Source organism: Rissa tridactyla, chromosome 7 (assembly GCF_028500815.1).
Source record: "Rissa tridactyla isolate bRisTri1 chromosome 7, bRisTri1.patW.cur.20221130, whole genome shotgun sequence".
In the NCBI taxonomy this organism is placed as follows: Eukaryota; Metazoa; Chordata; class Aves; order Charadriiformes; family Laridae; genus Rissa; species Rissa tridactyla.
Window position 1 is genome coordinate 26,877,411 of NC_071472.1, and position 22,318 is coordinate 26,899,728.

Sequence of the window (22,318 nt, forward strand, 5' to 3'; positions counted from 1 at the left end):
TACTCATAAAATTAAGCAAAACAAAGTGAAATATATTTATCTAAGATTCCTTCATTTCTTAAGCATCAGGCTTACACTTGCGGTAGAAAGGAGGCAAAATAAAACATCTGTGTTCAATAAGAGCTGCGTCTGTCTGAAGTTATTGTCAGCCATAAACTCACATATAGCCCCCTAGGGCTTGTTCCCACTCCTTTTCCGATACCTCCCCAAGATCTTCTTGCCAAAGCAAAATTTTGTTTAAGTTCTGGTAAAAGAGGCACACTTCAATGTCAGATAGTTTCCCAATATAAAACCCTTCTGAGAACCATTCATAGCCAGTAGCAATTCTCAGGGATATACTGGAGGAGGCTTATTTCTACTGCATAGTTTTCTACACATAAAATCCTTGGCCTGAAGGTTGCAATAAAGTACTTCTCTAAGTCTCGAAGTGAATCTTAAGATACAGAGTAGTAAGTTACCATAAAACTGTTCCTGTATGAAGCGGCATTTCACAGTGACAGTTAAATACTTAACTGTAACCAAAATGAAGTATGACTCATGTTAGTTATGGAACATAAGACAACTACTACAGATTCTACCACAGATTAGCTCTTACCTATGTATTCAAACTCCTCCTTCAAAGCCATACCATTGTGAGAAAAACATTGCTGACAAATAAGGGCGTACCTAGAAACATGAATAATATAATTACATACCATTAAGTAATAACACACTGAAGTGAGATGCATCTTGCCTTAGATATTAACTAATAGCTTGGCTATTTACTCTTAAAAGGTAATTTCCACAGTGAAATTATCCTTTAATGCAATCTAAATCTGCCTATTAAATAATAGTTTTTAAAGTTTGTTTAAACACAGTGACATATTCTTAGCTACAATTTAATCTTCATGGTTCAACATATTAATATCATCATTGTCAGAAAATAACACACAAATTAAGGTTGTATTTCATTAGAATACAGTCAACATGAAAAGCGACCACAGTTAACATGGAAGTTCTGATACATTCCAACAGTTCTGAAGGCAATCTGAAAGCATTATAATAGTAATAAAACCGAAATGCTAAGATAATCAAATTATTTTTTTTTTAGTTCAAAATATAATTCATTCACCCACTTGAGCACAGATTTTTCTCTTTGTATCACATGGCTAATACCACCCAAAGTGGAGGTTAATTTTTCCTACAGAGTTTTCAGGTGAAGCACCTGAAAAAGCACCTGAGAAAAGGCCATTTCATTATGAAAATTTCCAACAAATGAATTTGCAATTCTTTTAACCTGGACGCATCTGGCTTCCTATCTCTTAAGTGTTTAGGTATTTCCTTTAGCATTATTTTACCTGTTCTGAGGACCATCGCCAACCAAATATTCAATAACTCTATCCACAACTCCTCTTTCTCGAGGAAGAATAGGTCTTGCTAAAGGAGGGCCTGGAGGATGAAGACCTAGGAAGACACAAACGATGTCAAAATTATTTTCAACTATATTATTATATATAACATGATATTTCACTGTGTATGCTACTGTAATAAAATAATTGCACCACTTAATATACATGGCCACATTTCTTAGTCCTCTAGGAACGCTGCAAGACACTTAAACCCACAATAGTTGAAAGTTCCTCTTCTGCTCCTTTAGCTTATAGTCTTATTAAATCACTCTTTTACACCTTTGACATGTAATTAAATTTATAACTTCTAAAGAACTTAAAGCATCAGTAGTATTTAATGATTACTCACAAATAGAGTATTTTTAAGCAAAGAAAACCTCCTTGTTTGAGTTTTCTTCATATTCTCGCAACTCTGCATATTCAACATTTCGAGTTTACACCAATAAATCTTGTAAAATCAATTACAACAGTAGAACTAAAGATGTTACCAAAGTAGTACCCACTGGTTTCTGTGTAATTACTACACCGCATGAGCATGCCCTCATTGTGCGCACTCAGTCTACACATTAAACCTGCCTAGCCATTTGGCACTTGGGTAATCCCACGTTCAATGGAAAGTTGGACACTTTCAGGTTTTTTTTGCTTAGACAAAGAAGCCAGAAGGCCACTATTAAGATCTTATTTTTCATATCCCATGTGTTTAACAAACTACAACCATTAAGAACAGGTTACAGCAATAGTTGGTACCACCTCTTTCACCTCTGTTCACATATGGCAGTTAAAGTAGACCAGTGGCACAGACTTGTCTTTCCACAAAGTTTAAAACTTCTGGTCTATCGTACAAGACCACTGCAAGCTGCCAATTTCCTTTTATGCAACTCTGAGTTCTTATTTCTACCTTCCTTTCCAGCCTTAAAACGGAAGATGCGAGGCTTAATGAGCAAAACACTATTTGGTAAGAAACTAAGTCTGAATCATTCAGATGTGGCCATTCAAATAACGAAGTATCTGAAATTTCTTCCCAAGGCCATTCTCCTGGCCAAGAGACATTTTACACAAGGACAGGAGGTATTAAGTTACAGTACTTTCAAACAGATACTAGATAGATAGGCTTGAATGCAAGATAATTAATTGAGCACCTGGGGGGGAAAGACTTAAAATGTATTTCCATAAGACCTTTATGGATTACGTTCAAAGGCCACGAAAAAGGACATTTGAGTAGGACAACGAACCAGTCCCTTTCAAAACTCTGAAACTGGGACAAAGAGGTCCAGTTTCAAGCCACCTCAAGACAAAGTTATGAAACCTGACAGATAAGACTCAGTTTAACCTAATGACAAAATTACTTGTAATAATGCAAAAGTCTTATTCAAGCTCAAGATCGTTAAAGTTAGACAGAAAAAAATTCAACTAGTATTAGCCGGTTTTGTACTGAGATGAGCATATGGTAGTCTGAAGCCACGTTAAAACTAAGTACATTTAGTTCTTAGGAGTAAAATTCTCAAGGCACAAAAAGTGACCAGTGTTTCCTTAGGAAGAAGTTCTGGCTTGTAGCTGTTCTTGCTATAGCAGTAAAAACAGATATACAAAGGGTATAGCTTAAAACAAAGGATTTTAGTGACCACAGATTCAGCCTTCAATTCTCTTTTCAACTCCCTGTATGCGCCCAGTACTTTTCTTGGGAAAATACGTTTCACAGAATCCTCCATAATGCCCAATAAAAAAAGAGGAAGCTAAAGGGCAAAACAAACTAAACCCACTGTCTGAAGAGGCAAAAGGGTAAAGCAAACTAAACTCATTGCCTGAAGACATAAAAAAGATTTTAGAAAAACTCCAAATAAAGGATGATGAAGAGAGCAGAGACTGTTAGCAAGCTGAACTAATCCAGAAGGACATTTGTTAGCAAGTTGAACTAATTCAGAAGGACATTTAATTGAAAGATACCGGGGGGGGTGGGGGGGTGGGGAACATTGGATTTCAAGCTTCTCAGAAGACAGATTTACCTTTCTTGTAGCACCTTAGCTGGGAACAGCACCAGGACATGCACAAAGTCATAGCTTCCAACACAACTGATACTATTTCATAAACTTATGAGCAGAAGTAACATTAACCTCTTAAGCAGGGAACACACAGGCAAAAACACAGCAAGTCTAACTATTTGATAAGCTGATCCAAGATGGGCTTTAAGTTTAAATACAGCATTAAATGTAAACAGCCAGCAATTAACATCTCAAGCCTTCTACCTTTTAACCTTCACAGACTGGAGCAACAAAGGAAAAAGAGTAACTTATGGCAGAATGTGCTCCATCACAGTAAGCCTCAAGATGAATGCCATGTACAGCTAGCCCCCATCCTCTTTGGCAAACTTTGGAGGGATAAAAGATTTTCAGCTGTGCCCACTCGAAGTGCTGAACAGAATTAAACTAATCTTGCCATTAAGGCTGCAATGTTTCTAACAGCACATGCCTTTCAAAACACCTCTCATCCATACTGGATAATTGACCTAAATGGATTCTCCTAATCTTTACAAGCACAATAAAGTTTGATCAGAAAATACTGCAATTTACAACCCTTCAAGAAGCACAAAGAAGTTTCATGCTCAACACAAGTGTCTTTAAAATAACCCTAATTTTCACAAACAAGAGAACTGAATTTAGGAGATACCAAACAGTGAATGCATTCCCAAGTTATTCCTGTATTCTGTCAACAAGCAGGAACCCAAACTAACAAAATTCTTACGCCAGCAAGGCAGAAGAAATTCAGTGCAACATAAACTGGACCTAATGCTTCATTTTATAGATTCTGAAAAAGCTGTCTAGAGAAGAATTTCAGCAAAATGCATTTTCTAAAGCTTCACAAAAGCCTGAAAGACCCCATACTTCCATTAAAAAAGTGAACTGACAGCGTCTAACACAGGTATGAAGCAAAGATCTGGAGCACTGATATAATCTGCAATAAAATGAAAACTCTAGAATATAGTTTTGGGAATACCTGGCTAACACTCAAACGTGCATTTAGCCCTATATTCAAAAGACTGAATTTTCATATGACCTGCAAGTCACCAATATATGAAAAGTTTCTAGAAGCTAATGAACAAGGTGAAAATTAAATAGAGTTACCTAGAATGAAACATCACAACATGCTCCAAGAACGACTTCAATTACTTGCTTACTAATAACTCAACCTAACCATCTTAGTTCTCATGCTGTTATGGACGCCAGTAATTAATATAAACATCAAAAGCAATCATTGTAGAAAGACTGGTCATTTCTGCAAAGCTTGGCAAACTCTCAACTACCTGCTGGTTATTAATTTTCAAACATATGGGAGCTCTGTGGTAATACACGTTAAATTGATTCTCCTCTACAAAATATAACGAAAATGAATTATTAATCTTCTCTAAAGTAGAGATAATTAAAGCTATTCATATTTGTTGCAAGCCAGGCATAAACTTACATGCAATGATATTACTCTTATAGATACTGAATTTACATACTTTTCACTACAGCTACATCACTGAGATTTTATATGCCTGGAAGATTTGGGAAACTCAAGGGAATACAGGACTTCCACATTAACTGACAACTGCAATGGCTTCCATTCCTACCTACAAGAAAACAACATGTTTGGTCAAAATACCAGTTATTAGTGAAAATAAAATAATCTATGTGCCTATAAAACATTATCACAAAAAATTACATTAAATATTTTAATTAACAGGCTTGGCAACTGTCCTTTCAAACAAGTCCATTGATTTTTTTCTTTCTTCCTTTAAACCATTTCTGCAGTAAAGGCTGAATTTCATCCAGCTTATTCAGCGTGCCTGAATCTTCCCCTAAGAATAAAACTATTCTATAGCTGATATTTTATCATACAGCCAGCTTCTTAAACAAGAAGGAGCATGCGATTTTAAATTCATTAAGGAATTTTCAGTAAGCAGGTTTCCATAAACATTTCGGTTTGTAACCGAATAACCCATTTCCTGGTGCAAGGAGCTGACCTCTGGTACTTCAAGATAATCAAGACTTACTAATAACTTGCCTTTACAGTTCACTTCAAAGATAAAAACAAATTTGGCGGTTTCATAATACAGGTAAACCATTAATAACAAAAAATAAGGCTTAGTGAACTCTGCAGAGAAGTGAGAGATCACAACTTTTCATGAGAAGTTTATACCACTCCACTAAACAAATACAAACAGGTATTTTAACATTCAGCTGTCCAAGATCTTCCATTAAGAGACAGGGTATCAATGTATATGTATAGTCCTACTTTTAGATAGTATCATGCAAGTGAGTAAGCAAGGACATACAGTTTGTAAGAGTTAAGTAACTTAAAGTTAAAAATCAGGAACACAAGGCAGAGAAAAATCTTCTTGATCACAGTATAAAGAGCAAAGAACTACTCCCCACTACAGTGGTGCTCAGAAGATTCTTGGCAAGTTGCATCCCTTCTATTTTCAAGGCAGCATTATGTCTCCTTTCTCGCCTTGTGATCCAATTTGCCAGACATCCTGCAACAAGTGAAAGGCCTGCCTCTAATGCATACACAGCTTTACCCTCCATGAGGAAAGTGAGAACAACGCCTCCCGCCAAAACTCTCAAGTTTTGCTATCCCTCCTATAGAATTTAGTTCATGTTCTATTTAATAAAGTCCAACCCACCTGAACACCAAGGCAGAAATCAAGGAAAAGGCATTTTCAGAATATGAAACCAAGTTTTAAGGAGCACTCATTTCTACCAGATTTCAATCTGTTTCTAAATTTGTGACTCTTGCACCAAAATAACAATGCAATTTTAGAAGAATTCAGCTACCACGTAAGACTACTCTTCTGGTGTATTTGATATTTATACACTGTAATCTATGAGTATAGATTGCATGACTATACCTCCTAGAGTAAAAATTTAAATAAATGTCAAGATGCATGTTAAAAAATATGTGCAGGGTTTAGTGAGAAACATGAATGTATTCTGAAAGTGTTCTCCTCTGTACCTGATTTATATAAGTGTAGAGCTCTTCTAAACTAAGAACATAAAAAGGTATGCTATATTGTTGACTACAGAATACTGCAAAGTTTTATTGCCATTTAAACAAAGAAGCCATAACAGTTAAATGAGCTCAGGCAATAGGTTTCAGCATCAAAAGGTGCCAGCTGTAAAGAGTTATGGCTAATTGAATATGGAACTCCTGCTTAATCAGATAACTGCTCTGCTATTTCCAAATGAAATGCCATTTCCATACTGTCTGAAAATGGCCTATTTTATTGGTAACCAGAGAAAACAATATAAACTGTAAATAACATTAAGTGCTCTGTTTACCCATTCCAGGCACTGAAGTAGCAGGGGATCCAGAGCGTCTTGGTGACTGCAAGGATGGCACCATGGTTCTTTCTGGGGGTCCGCTGAGAGCCGATGCGTCTCTCTGCAGACTAGGAGATGCTGGAACCAGTGATTTTGGAGAGCCTTGTTTAGGAGCCACAGGTGTGGGTGTAGCAGCATTTCTTTGAGCTGTGGTCCTCTGACGAATTTCTGACAAGAACATAATGCTAGATGTTAAATTCAGTATGCATATAAGAAAGCTATTAGTAAGAGTACATTAATATCGCCATTCCAATCAACAAATTACAGAGTCTTAACAAAACCAGAGAGGTCTGTAACTAAAGGTCACCAGCTGCCTGGCTGAGCATGCCAAAGAAATAAACCCCACACAGAATACTATATTTTAATAGCAATAATTATTAACTGTTAAATACTTAGGGCAAAATTCTTCTAGAAGAAAATTAGCAGATATCTATCTCACAATTCTGTTCTCTAAGGCAGAATGCTGGAGATATGAAGAGCTAGATTCATTAACATGATTAACAAGTGACAGCTTAGTCTCTAAAAGGTACACCCCAAGAATGCTGACATATAAGGCTATAGTACCCTACATAATTAGTATCTGGCACCCACGTTTGTTTGAACAAGCTTGCTTGTCCTCCTTCACAACAACTGGAATTTAACATTAGAATTGGACTTTAAATTCATCTCCTCGAGTTTCAAGATTAGAGAGATTTTATCTGCTGACTTTGTGTGTCAGGCTGGAAGCTATTAAATCCTTAGCAGGCAGTTCACAGGTCCACTGGCGACCAGCCACGGGGAGACAGGCGTGCTGAAGTCTGAAGGAATGAATGATCCCTGTCCTCAAAAGTACAGCACTACCACGCTAAGCTTCCGTATGGGCTGGAGGAGGTGGGGCGTGTGCGACACCAGCTTGCACTAGCTAAGAAAGAGCTGCTATCACTGGAGTACCAGGTCAAACACGAAAGTTCTGTTGGAAAACCGCCAACGGCTAGTGCCATGAAATTGCAACACACATAGGCTACGTCCTTGGCCACTTATCTGTATACATAAATAGGATTAATATACACCATAAGAAAGAATAAAAGACTCCTTGGTGCCATCAGAAGACCACAACTGCACAAAGTCTTATTAAAAATCCACCTTGTTCAGTTTCCTACCGAGAAGAACAAATTACTAGTTTTCCCCTGCCACACCTTCCTATGCATGACTGCATCACTTCACACAACGTTATCCTCCAACTCAGATCACCCAACGAGTTTGAAGATTCTGTATTTTAACTTGGTTTTAGCAAGTAAAGTTTGTCCCCTCACTATTTAAACTGTTCAGAACCTGGAAACCAGGATAAATTGGTGAGGTAGTTGCAGAAATTCCTTTAAGGTTTCCCTGGTGACTTGTTTCTATTTTGAAAACTGCTCCTATGTTGAAAGTTTTATTTTGATGAAGAATTCACTTACGATGAACCTCACCACTAACATTTCTTTGAGGGGTTTTCGTGAGGGACGTTAGTAGTAACCTTTGAAGTCTAAATACACTAGAATAATTGCACCATGCCCTCTGTGTCACCTGACCAACAGACATGACACATCTACAAACAATATATTGATTCTGCCCTATGATTTATTTATCTATAAGTTCAAGTTTGTGTTATATTCTACTCATGTACAAGTTCAAAAATAAAAACAAGCTAAAGGTACACGGTTTCCCAATCTTCTTAGCCCCACAGATTTTTTTAAAAGAGTGATAAATATGAAGCCTAACTCCACTTGTTCCACCATCATTTTAAGTGTCTATAAAAAGGCATTTTAATCCACTGCTAAGATTTTCTTCATTCTTTTTCATTAAAAAGCCTGCTTTGTTATGTTTTTACATATAAAAATGTCAACTATCATGACTAATTTCTACATACAGATGTTACTTCTACATTTTGAAAGCTGACTTCCTAAATCCCGTGGTTTAAGCATGTCAATTTTGGTTGCCTAACAGCTCCGAGTCTGTTTTGATAGGTCACAGATATATCCATGTTTATTGTGAGCCCATAATACACTATTTCTAAGCAATTTCCATGCCACCTGCAAGAGCTTTGCCCCTTTTGCCTGTTCTTTTTGAAGGGTCATTTTTGGAAAGCCTCCTTTAAAAAGGCTTTCAGTTGTTAAAAAAGTTATTGCTACTTTAATGACTCTCTCCCCATATTTTTGCTCGTACAATGATGCTGAACTCTAGTACTTTACAGTCAGTATTAGACGTGCACTTCAGTATTTTTAGTCTCATTACAGAGGTAAGGATGCAAGACTCATTGCTAGTTTCCACAAAATGGTATCAGGTTATTCAGAAGACTTTTTGGGGTTCCCCCCCACCTTAGAAGTTCATTTGGCTTTCACTCTATTCTTATTTCATGCTTAAGAGAACTTGCCAACACTCCGCTGCTCCCCAAATAAAAGAAGTTACCAGAAGAACTTACATATCAGAAAATGAGAAACACTCTTCTTAGCAAGACCAATAGTCCATCCATCCCCATATTTCATCGTAAGAGTGGTTGTAGTTGTTACTCAATGACACCACGCAAACCTGAATGCTTTCTGTTGCCTACATTTCTGATACCACCCCCATAAACTCATTGTCAGGGACATTAAAGAGTACAGCCCTGTAATGATTTTAGTACCACATATGGACCCTGTTGCCCATCAACTCCTCTAACTCCTTTTAAACCTCCTGTCACTTCCACAATAACAGCCTTAATATTATTCTGCAGTAACTGGATATGATCTATTTACTTCTCAAATCGCCTTATGTTGAGATGCAATGTGTTAATAATGAGCCTCTTGCAAAGTTGCAAGTTTCCATACTCAGGTTCTGCAAGTTTGCTGAGTAACATGTCCATCAGGTCCCAACGCTAACAAAATATACAGGTACCACTAATGTAGTTTTAATGAAGTTTTGCAAATTTCCAATGTTTTTTCTCTCACCAATGATTTTTGTGCATCTGCAAACCAACCATATGAAGACCAATAAATAACTTAAAAATAAAACTTTTATTCTTCAAGCACACTGGAGTCCAAATCGTGCAGTTACTGGCACTGAACAATACAGATACATAAGCAGACACATTACTTAACAGGGCTACTACTCACATCTCATGATTCAGTATGATCTCTTGAAGAATATTAAGTTATTGCCAGTAGTGAAACGGCTGTATCTTTCATGTTTACAAGCATAAATATTTTATTTCTCCCTCACTTTAAAACTCCTTGATTTTGGTGAGAAGAATACATCATTTTTAAAGAGGTAGTGTGCAATGCACGTCAATATATAGTTGGCATAACTTTTTGGTTTTAGTGGCAGAGACCAACCAAGAATTTTTTTTCTTCCTCCTCATGCCTGTACCCATCCCACAGCTTGCAACTGTCTGTTACTGCATTATTTTGGATTCAGGTCATGGAGTGATCTCCTTCAAAATACAGCCCCGATAACAGTTGTATTAGCACAATGAAGGGAGCAGGTATCGACACAGGATATTGTTGATAAATATTTATTCCACTGCCAATATATACTTACCCTATTTTTTTTTTTCATACAGCCGAAGCACTGAATAACTATATTCTCATTAACTCTACCCCTCAAAACAATTCTGAATAGATTGCACTTAAGTTCCCAAATTACTTTCCTTCTGGATTTCCAGGTGCTTTCTTAGGCCAAACCCAAATTCATCTGAATCATCTGTTAAAACTAAAATTATTTAAGAACTGCGTGTCAAAACCACAAAAACTGCAAAAAGAGCTAAATACATATGAAAACTGGGGCACTACCAGTTGTTTTTCTGAGAACCAACTGTTATGTAATATTGATTAAATCTTTGTACTAATTAGGATGATGCACAAGTTTCCATTTCAACTGGTAAGTCAAAAACATAGCAACTAACTAACCTTTCATCAGCTGCCTCTCACACAACGTTGTCCAATACAATCACACATTGGTCATTATTTCCCCTCTTTTCAAAAAGACTCAACTACAGAGCTCAAGATAATGAGTTCTGCTGCCTGGCTAGTTTGTGTCCAAAGTGAGCAAAGAGAAGATGAAGGAAGCTTTAACATTAACTTATTAAGAGATATCTTACTATTCCCAGTCCCTATAATTCTACCACATATTCCATACACCAAATTATACCACGACCACATTAAGGTGTCATCTAGTCACAGTAAGTTATATGCTGCACAGAACTGAAGCTAATATTTGGTTTGGGCAGATATTATTTAGCGTGAACACCAATAAGCTATTAGGATTTTTTGAAGCTAGAAATTGAAATAATTACTGCACATACCAAGAACAGATTCTTTAGAAAATAAGTCTCCACAATTTCAGAAGCTAAACACAGCATGTCCCTCCTGAACTATAATGCATCTACAAAATACAGTCTGAATATCCACCTTTACATGGACAAAAACCAGCACCAATTCTAAATTCAATGTGTTAGAGGACAGGTTGGAAAAAAGAGGGAAAAAAGGAAGTTGTGCTCTATATGAACAAAATTATATAGAATCATAGAATCATTTAGGTTGGAAAAGACCCTTAAGATCATCGAATCCAACCGGAAACCATGATAACTTACAAAATTTAATTTTCCAAAATCCTTTCCAAGGCTAAACTGCACTTTTATTCAGGATAAAATAAATTGCTTACTTTAATGTGGATGCACCCAAATAAATTGACTGATGCTTGAATCAGAAGTGTACTTTACATTTTCTCAATTGTGTCCCCACTTAGAGGTCTCACACCACAACACAGTCTCAGAGAGCAGCACTTAGATACGTCTCAAATGAAACTAAACTGAAAGACACCGTCCACCAGGTCCATGAGATCACTTTACAACCAGCCCTAAATAAAAACCCCTAAACATATAAAGTGTTGGAAAACTCCTCAGTAACAACTGTTTCACTCTACAAGTCTACTCCTATTATACCACGCTTATTAATGGAGACCACAGCCTATAGTGGCTGGCTCAGAAATACCTGCAACTCCATCAAAACCTCTCCCTCATAGCCCTTCTATTAACAGTAGAGTCCAAATCAAGACAACACGCCATATGGTGGATCCAACTAACCTGCTTTTGATTAACTCAGAATGCACTGTGCTTTGTAAACCCAAACATACACAAGACCAGTTAAATAATAGAGACTGAGCAACTCGCATCCACTCATTGCTATTTACACAGCATAGGCAGAGGGGAAGAGAACAACTGTATAACTCCTCAGGCGTTTCAAAATGCTGGTGATATCCCTTAATAAAGCCAGGGTGACTAAAGACTTCTCATTGTCTATTTAATTTATAGCTAGTTATCTCTAGATCTCTGCATAGAAACACACATTTGCAGGCAGTTTCATCCCCTGGTCAGCATTACCTGCATTCTATAAACAGATCTGTCGCCCTACTTCTGGAGTGATTTCTAACATCGCTCAAGAAGAAGGATGAGTATAAAGAGTTTAAAAAAAAAAAAGACTACCTAAACATTACAAGTATGACAGAAAATTCTTGGCAACCACCCGTGAGCTGTATTAAGACAGGGAGAACAGAAACAGGGTGTCAGAATGGCCCTTCAGCCTTAAAAAAGTATGAATGCCGCAGAAATGGAATGATTGGAGAGACAGGTGAGGAGCAAACTTGAGAAAAGCTGTTGTGCCTAGGACACCAGAAGAGATAAAAGCTTTACTGCTAACGTACTGCACTGCAGCTATTCACTGTCAATGTCAACAAGTAAGGATGAGCTAAAAACGTTTTCATGACAATTTGAAGCTAAGCAAGAAGAACAAAACAGTGGATTTGACCGTACAGCTTATAAACACCTTTGTTAGTAAATCCAGGTGCTCTGCCGCACCCATCAAAACCAGCACTCCAAGAGTGAAAAATGAGACAAATAAAAGTTTGGTTACTCACAAGAACTAGACACAAAGTTGGTAATTTTAATACATGCTCTAAAGCAATCTGTTTATTTTATGGAGTTATGCACATCAGATTCTGCAGTTCAATTTCAGCATCAGCCCCTACATATCTAAATTGGTTATAATGGCAAATTAGTACTCACACTGAAACAGATCTCTCTAGGTATTTCCAGTATTATAATACAAGGTGACCTTTATACTGTGTTAATACTAGCATTTTCAATTTAACTACAGCATATTATACTCAACCTTAAGAAAAACTTAACAGTAGCTTGTTTGCATAAATATTTTTTTTTAATTTGTAGTCCACATTGTTAATGCAAACATTCTACTGGCAGAGTGTGGGGGAGAGATACTTTCAAGTCTTGAAAGCTGCGTCTAGAAGTCTAGAGTCTAGAAACAAGGCTTCCTCGAAACGCAAGCAAGTTTTTTCCCATTTCTGTTATTATTTTATTCAATAGCATATTAAAATGGAACATCACAAATTAGCGAAGAACTGTCCATTCTTTGCATCTAGAAAATGACTTGATTTCTGCATTAGCTTTGTGGAATCTCGCCATCCACCATATAAAAGTAGTTTAAGCACTGCATTAGGAAAGGTCTAACGAGCCAGAAATAGAAACAGAATTGAAAAGCTAAGTCAGTGAACATTAACTAAGATTTGAAAGCACCTTAGTATTCTAGAAAAGTTGCAAGTATGCGACAAGAAGTTAATTTTCTCTCTGCTTTAGCAACAAGCAGCATTAAACATCCTGCTGTCTAGAAGAGCATCAGCCTCTAGTAACAGACCCCTAGTCTGAAAAATACAGAACGGTAATGGGCATAGTCTAACAAACAGTCTATTAACCCTAAATAAAGGTCAATTGATCTACAAATTTTATCATAGAGAGACTTCTAGAGTGGAAATTGCTATGAAAGACAAGTATCTATACTAAAGAGCAGCCGTTTTACAGGGCTATTACCTTGTCCAGGTCTTGGGGTTGCAGATGTTCCAGCAGATGGCAGTTCAGCCTCCTGCCAATTAATTACAAACAACATTATCTGAATGTTCGGCTCCATAGTACCTTTCATATTAAATCATTATCGATACCAAGATTCTTACCTTTGCACTTGATTCTGGATCAAACCTGTCAAGGATTAATTTAGCAGTCTTGTACGTTTCCTTCTCCATTACCTCCTCAAGCTGGAAACAAGAGGTTCCACACATCAATACAGAATTCTTTGAAGTATTCCCCCCCACACATCCTCCCATTTACAAACAACTTATTAATGTTACGGAAAGGTGAAGCTCAGTCCAATGAACCAGTAGCATGTTCAGATACCTGCGGATTTGCTGTATTCAATGGAAATGAAATTTTGCCTTCAAAAATAGTTTCTAAACTCTAATGGGCTACTTGTATTTAACAGCTTTATTGCAAGGTAACACCAAATATTGCTAATTGTTTACATATAATGAGGAGAATAATTACATGCACCAACTTCAATAATGGAATGTGCAAAAATCTATCAGCCATCATTATTGGAAGTTATTAGACATGACAAGCGAATGACAGGCAATTCCTTAGATTTATTTCCTCATAGCACTTAATGCTATTAATTTAAGGAAGGTCGTTAGCCAAGTGCTTTACAGAATAAAGTCTCTGTGCCAATTAACTGCTGTCAGCATTGATTTTAGATTATTTATTAGTAGAAGCAATTAGCTTGCTGCAAATGCTGTGAAAACTCACTAACTAGAGAACAGCCATGGAATTTGCTCAAATGACTTTAAAGGCTGGATCTCCATCTTTACAGCGATTCAAACTGCTTTTCAGAAAAAAAAGGAACATGTTAAGAATTTAAATAAAAAAATTTACTGAGAACTATGCATACTTTAGGGAGTGTAATTAAACCACTTCATTATTACCGAGTTTTATTTACAATGCACTCAAGTGGCTTTATAGCTAATACATGGGCTTAATTAAAAAAGTAATCACTAGCAAAGTATCATTTTGGTGGTTAACAGCCAACATCAGAAGAAGCTTAACTTTAAAATGGAGATAGCTGAAGTTATGATAAATAGCTAATATGTATAGAAATTATAATGTATTTTACACTATCATAAGCAGACCTTTCTCCTAGATATGCTGACTAATGGCCACGTTCAGCTAAAAGGGGGGGGGTGGTGTTTATTCTTAAGTCTGCTGTTGACATAAACTGTGAAACTGAAAAGGCCAGTGGTCAAAAAATTACATTCTCTCAAACTCATTTATCCCTGCTAAAATAACATATGGTGCATGTTAACACCACTTTTACACCATTGTTTAGCTAGCGAGAAACCAAAGTTTTCAGCCATTCTGCGTATACAGACCTCGTAGGAGTTTTTCCTTTAGACAGACCTCAGAATTACAAATCGACCTCACAAGCTAAGCAAAATTCACTCCATTTAAAGGATACACGGTATTCATTTAACAGCTTACTCCTACACACACTACCAGAAATTTAAGGCAAGGAATACTACCCAGGCTGTTAATTAAGGTCTGTAGAAACAAAAGGGAGTGAAGAAGGAAGTAAAAATCTATTTCCTAAACTTGTATTTCAGCAGGACTTTGGAGTTAACCCACTAACTTCGTAAAACAAATGCCACACAGTGCAATAAGATCAGAATTAAGGGTCTAATAGGAAAAATAAAGCATTTATTGCTTATAAAAGTGAAAACCATAAGGCAGACCTTTGTATGAAGGAGTAAGGTTAGCGAGGGGAAGCTGCAAAGCAGGGAAGTGTTAACAGTCAGTGTCAATATGTGGCCCCCAAATCAAAATAAAAAACCCCGAGTCACTTCACATCAATGAACATATAATGCATGCAGTTGTTTTTATAGCCACACAGGAAAGAGAAATAATCTTCTGCAGAACAAAGTGGCCTTTAGGAAGGGGAAAAACAGAACACTAGACCATCACTTGACACCTTCTTTATCTAATGCACTTCTGGCTACAGCAGCATTAGATAGGATGGCAGTTATTTGTGGATATGTGTGTCTTGCAAAAACAGTAACATTATTTTGAAGTGGAAAAATTTAGTTCTTATCACAAGATTCAGATGTCAAAGATACTCTTCACATTATATAGTTACTGGATAATTCAACAAGTTACTCGTCACATTTTGAAATTCATGTATAGCTTTTTAGTTCTAGTAAAGCTGAATCTGAACAAGAATTCAGTTTCACAACTGACTCTACAAATTTCTTGAAAATGTATAGAAATTGTCAAGATTTCTATAACCACGCTCCCAGTTCTCATGGTTTTACTTCTAGGATATATTTTTCTAAAATCAGTTGAAGTTTGGCTGGTAACACTAAAGAAGGAATCACACAGATCAAAGTTTACTTACTCTTTGAGCAAGTTAGTACAGTTACTAGAAGCAAATAAGGGCCTGCATAAAATTCAAATAGTATCCGTACGTTTGCATAGCTGAAGAAACTGTCTTGTGCCCCAGCAAGCACGTTTATAAACGCAAATCTTCATACTGACTTCTGGATTGTCCGCCATCCTGAAGCATAATCTTGGAAAGGTTAAACTAGAACTGAGCACTGGCTCGCTAACACAGCAAATTGCTCGACACCTCCTGCTCTTTTTCCATAATATACTCTCTTCTCCGAGATCCGAAACTTTTCCCACAAAAACAGTTTCTACTTTCTGTCAAGGGCTAATTCATAGTCTATTATTATCAAGCTTAAATGCCGAGTAACCAGAATCACAAGTCTGTATGAAAGTCAATACCAGCCTAATCATGGATTTTTCAAACTTATTTCATGGAATTAAGTGCATCTTAATAAAGAAGCATAGTCATGTACCACGTTCTCGCCTATGAATAATTGCATGGATGGCCTCCTTTCCAACTGGCAACCAAACAGAATTCCTGTGGCAACGACATCAGTTGCCTATATTGAAGAGTAATACGAGTAACATATTTTAAGCTTCTTGTAAATGCAACTTAGCAACTGGAAGTCTGAAGTGTTGGCATGGTACAAACTACTTATTCACCATACTACCACATGAGTTCTCAAAATTGAATTACTTGGTATGTCAAACCCAACCACGGAGAGCTATTTATGTGTACACAAAGTCACAAGATTCGTTTCAGTCTACCGCATCAGATATGCATGTACACATAGCAAAGGTTTCCTTAAAATAGGAAATAAATCATTTAAGCCACAACAATCAAGTGTACTCTCAACAGACCCATGCAAACAGTAGAACAACCAAAGTAATTGTTTTATTTAAACACTGCATGAAAGAAATACCTGGTTCAATCATTCATCACGGTTTTCAACCATATTTTGAGCTTCCTATCACACACTTGCAGTACTCTAGTATGTATTGGGTAGACAAGACTGGACTTGTACAACAATCAACTCCTAGTGGAGTTTTTGTCACATACTGAAGGTTATCAAAATACCTACAGTCTTCTATGCCTGGAAGGCCAAAGGTATAAAGTTCATTAAACAATAGTTATTTTGGAAAAAATTGCAACATATTAATTTTGTTATTTATTATTAACATAACTCTAAGGCAGTCCTGAAATCAGACATTTTTTCCTGGAAAAATTAACAGATGCAACTTTCTAAATTCTTACGTGAAATGGCTAGGAAGTCTGTCCAAGTTTAATATTAGACTCAGCCTACTATAACAGAATAGCTGAGCAAACTTCAGCAAAGTTTAATTCTAACTATACTATACTATCTTCACAGCTCTGTCCTCAGGCTAAGACTTATCCCATCTTTAAGACTGCTGCTCCAGGTAAAGTCTCCACTAATTCCCACTTGGAGCAGCTTACTACATGTCCTGTGCCCTTGCTTTAATACGCTTAACCCTCTGAACTTGTTCATCTATACACATTCAGGCTTAAGGGCCGACATCCTCATTAACTGAGGACTCCAAGGCCAAAGTTACAGCAACACAATCACAAACACAACCTGAATATCCCGTACGACCAAGGAGGGAAAAAAAGTTGTATCTTGAAGCAGTGCTTTAATTATAGGTAATGAACTTAATCCCTACCCCCAATCCATAAGGAAACACTCAACATGTTTTAAAGCGTTCACTAGGCAAAGCATAGCATAGAGACTCAGTTCTGTGGAAAATAAGTATTACACAACCTTTGAACTGAAGTATAGGACAGACAATATTAATGGGCATTTCCAAATGAAATATCTGTATTTGTGTTTGTCAGGTATTTTACCTATTCAAATAGCGGTGTAATTACGCCACCAAAGACTGAAGGCTTTGGAACAGAACTGAAGTTCTATTGAGCAGCTCATTCCACAGCCACCAGGGCATTTTATCTAGTAGGTGAGGAGCTTACTCCATTATAGGTACCCTTCAGCGTGTAAGTAATGTCATTAGGGAAAAGGTGGACCACATGCTTGTAAAACACAAGTATTGTAACATTTTTCAAAAGGACAATTGTCTTCAGTAGGATTTCTCCGGCAATTGGGTAGCTGAGCTGCAATGAAGTGAAAAAGCATAGCTGTTGTGGGAGGCTGACAGTGCTTAGACAACAATTTGTATTACAAATAAACAGGAAATACATAATTTACTTATCCCAGATACTTTGAGGATCACAATCTTAGTAACTAATCCTATTTGCAAACTCAGTAGCAAAACAGAATCCAACAAGGAAAAAAAAGGTCCTCTCCCTCCTCCCTTCTCATTATTTTACTTGGTAAAACAAAACGGAAACCTTTACCAATAGTCCTAAAGAAGTTTATCCAAAACAAAACCAAATATTAATATTATCAAAACGAAATCATTACAGAACACATTTTTATCAGTGTTTTTATCTAAAATACAAATTATATTCTGTCTCATTACCTGCATCCACTTTCAGCTCATTTCAACATGTTAGGTTTCGTGTATGATGATTTAATTTTAATGCTTAATTTAATACCTTTAAATGATGATGAAACTCCCGAGTCAGTCTGTGAGTAAAAAATACCAACACTGAGCTGATTCAAGAGGTTGCAATAAGTATTCCGTTTCTGGTTCCTTGTTAGGAACCAGGCACCCACAAGATCAGGAAGTAATCATAGACTTTTTATTCCCCTCAGATTGAAAAATAGCTGAGTTACAGGTTATTGGACTTCCCAGAACTCTGTTTTACTAATCCTATTTAGAAGTTTGTCTTTAATGATTAAAGCTTGACAGGCATATATACTAATGGCAATTCATGTTTCCAGGTTTAAAGTCTTCTAGTTACACTATAATTTCTATATTGTTCACAAAGCATTTGTGCAGTTGTTTAATTTTTAACTACTGCCCACTCTCCTACAATGTTTTCTTGATTTTTTGCATATGCCAAATACACATTTCCATCTTGTTTCAACAGAATTAACTCCCAAAGTAAAAGCTCTCCCTTTTATAAACCCGCTTTTTCCTGACTAATCCTTTATTCAGTGCCTTTTCTCCAAAGAAGTGTTTCTCACACAAAAAAAAAAAATCAGTATTACTAGTTCTTCTAGAACAAATATGGAGATTTTCATGATAAAAGAAAAATAAACTTATTTAACTGAAATGAAGGCTTTACATTGAAGACTCCAAAAGCTGGTTTGCTCTCCATTGTGCTTTTTCTGTTCCAAGAACTTTCCCTCCAAAGCTACTCAATGACTATGCAAATTGCAGAGATTAACTAATTGCAGTTAAGCAGTTTTCATAAAGTTAATTAAAAACATAGTTATCATACTCATTTATTTTGTTCTCAGAAAATGTAAGCCTCTCCAACCCCTTTTTATCACCTCTCCAACCAAAGGACACTTCCATTTAATATCCATCCTTAACATAAAGATTAGCAGATATAAATATTAGCAAATCCTCTTTACCGAAGGACAATGACATAATTAGGTTACAGGTTACCATTTTTACATCTACATTTTACAAGTGATATAAAAAGAATGGAAGATCAGGGAAAACTGTTTCCCCTGTAAAGGCCATATAATACCAGACTCTTACCTGGCTCTTTTTTGGTAGCTTTGTTTTGTGTTTTCTGTTAATTTAGCTACCATGGCAAAATCCAGAAGGCATAAGGCGAACACTTTGGAAAACTCATTAACGACAAAGCTTCATAACTTAACTTCTAGAGGGTTTTTTTGGGGGGGGCAGGGGAAGAGGGGCTGGTTTTGTTGGGGGAGGAAGGGGATGTTTGGGTTTTGGATGGTTGGGGTTTTTTTGCATTTTGGTGGTGGTGCTTTTAAAAGCAGGAGATGATGCCAACAACATAAGTAAAGAGAGAACCAACTTATGGAATGGTTAAGTAGAGAGGAAACAGCTTTCAGTGTTACAAACTTCTCAAAGAATGCAAGTTATCCAAGACACGGAATCTTTTCCATCCTAAATTTGTCTTACTGAGATTTAAGGTTTTGATCCAGTTGAAGCAAATAACAGTATAAATACATATGCCAGGTAACTCATCCACACAGCTCACAAAATAGATGACCTCAAGACAACTGACAGGACTAATACATGAAAAGATACTTTTTTTTTTTAAGAGGAAAGAAATGTACTAGAAGAAACACGTAGTATAAAAATATGATGGAGGAGGATGGGAAATAAATGGCGATGCATTTAAGATATAAACAATAATCTGTTACTTGATGAAAAAGTGAATCCAGACAAGATGGAAGTCCTTTTTGCTATTTATGAACAAGACAGAGTAACTATTAAAGACTAGTTGCACTCTAGGTTCTTAAATTGGCACATCTAATACTTTTTATAATCCTAAAGTAAAAGTAGTCAGCAATGAGTAGGTTAAAGCATACATTTTCATTTTCTGACAAAATGGAATCATTTTACATAGATCTAGCAACACTAAAACAGTAGGTTTAAGTTAAACTAGAAGGAGACAATGTATTCCCATAAGCAAGCAGCCCTTTGTCATCTTGAAGAAAGGAAAACCTTGTGTGGTACTAGAAAACGTACAAAAACAGAGAAGTGGTAATAGTTTCACCTCCCTCTCTCCACTCTTGATCTATATATTACAACAAAACTCAAGTTGTAGAGATGCAAAAACGCTTCAGTGGACCATAACAGCTAGATTTTTGTGAAGTTTTACTTACTATTTTTTTCTTTTGAGACTTTAAATCTTCCAGCGCATCATCTAAAAGAAGGACACGATACATTAGTTTTCAAATATAAATAAAAAGATAATTTCAGCACACTTGAAACATTGAGTTTGCTTTTTGAGGTCAAGAGAAAATACGCACTGACCATCACCAACCCTACAACGTTAATAAACTTCACATAAAATAACTAAAGTTTTTATGTGAAAATAAATCATTTTAAATACTGAAACTGCTCATAAATTATAGCCCACTGTTATCACTCTAGAGTTGTAACTATTAAAAAGTTTTATGCACCATTTCCTCATTAAGCAAACCAATTCTAGCCAGTGCCCTGCTTTGACCTACATTAAAACTGGTACAACAATGGACCAGATACATTTAATCTCAAGAGTCAAACTACAGAATAAAGGCTTGAGGTCTAAGTATTAATATATCTATTTGAGTACCAGATTTACTGGCTTCAGTATTTCACGTAAGCCTCTTAACACATGCTAGTTTCAAATGCCAGGTCAACGCTGGGCTTCAAATCTCAATCTCTTTCATCCTTTCAACATTTTCAGACTACAGCAAAATCTCCAGTTTCGTAAGAAAAGCTGCCAGAAGGTCATTTTACTACTAAACGTTAAGAGACTGTTACAACTAGTAGGCACAGCACCCAATCGCTCTAAAAGGCAGGGAAAGAAGAAAGGTCAAACGCATGTAGGATTTTTCTTTAAGTCAATGCTTGCAGCTTGGCACTGATGGCTCACTGTAATAAACCATCGCCTAATACAGAAGATACTCTCTTGGTAAGTCCATTTTCTACTACCTGCTTCACAGCAAGAGTTTAACAAAAAAACTTGACAACTTTTTCCCCTTCTCAGCAGTTAACTTCCTGTAAGATATAGCTATTTTTACACATTTTTCAGTTTTCAAAAGAAGAAAAAGCTTCATAGAATGACAAGAAACAAAACCCAAATGCACCAAACTAAATAAATGTATTTAAATAAAGATACAAAAGAATATGTAAGTACACACTTTTTAAAGTTACTTCAGGAACACTAGTTACATGAAATTAAGGGAACGCATAATTACTTGAACTTTTCCAGAATGTAGGAATCCATTTTGATAGAATAATCCACTTTATTAAATGTACAAAATACTAAAACTGGCCACGTACATATGTGAAAGTGTATGCAGTGAAAGAGTAACTACAACAATCCCTTGTTAGTTAAGACAAATAGGACATAGAACAAGACCATATTTAGCACTGGTCTGGACAACAAAAATAGACAATTCCAGGAACTGTGCATCCTCAATTTAATAAGGTACCTCCCTCCACCAAATTTTACATTTATTTTAGAACACAGCCTCTCACGTAGCCTCACACAGATTAACGGCTTGAAATGCACTGCGCTGCAGTATGGTGTCATGCAGACAAACAAATGGCACAATACAGTCAGCTGTTAAGTTACTTAAGAAACAGAAGCTGGTTTTGGTACAGAAACGCCTAGAACATCTTCAAGCATAGCCTCCCACCAAGCAATGCTATTAGTTTAAAGTGTGGGAGCTTCTTTCTGATCACTT

The 22,318-nt window shown here is 36.5% G+C and overlaps 1 protein-coding gene across 7 annotated transcripts in view; it reads right to left on the bottom strand.

Annotated features, from left to right (window-relative positions):
• LNPK (lunapark, ER junction formation factor) overlaps positions 1-22,318 on the bottom strand; it is a 53,583-nt gene that overhangs the window by 18,228 nt on the left and 13,037 nt on the right. For all 7 annotated transcript variants that reach the window (XR_008467685.1, XR_008467686.1, XM_054208781.1 and 4 more), the window contains 6 exons: positions 20,747-20,787; positions 13,763-13,843; positions 13,623-13,674; positions 6,707-6,916; positions 1,338-1,443; positions 596-666 (listed from right to left, as the gene is read on the bottom strand). Coding sequence is in view for 5 of the 7 variants with exons in the window: in XM_054208781.1 (XP_054064756.1) it covers positions 596-666; positions 1,338-1,443; positions 6,707-6,916; positions 13,623-13,674; positions 13,763-13,843; positions 20,747-20,787 (561 nt within the window). In the remaining 2 variants the exon portion in view is untranslated. The remainder of the gene's footprint in view (positions 1-595; positions 667-1,337; positions 1,444-6,706; positions 6,917-13,622; positions 13,675-13,762; positions 13,844-20,746; positions 20,788-22,318) is intronic.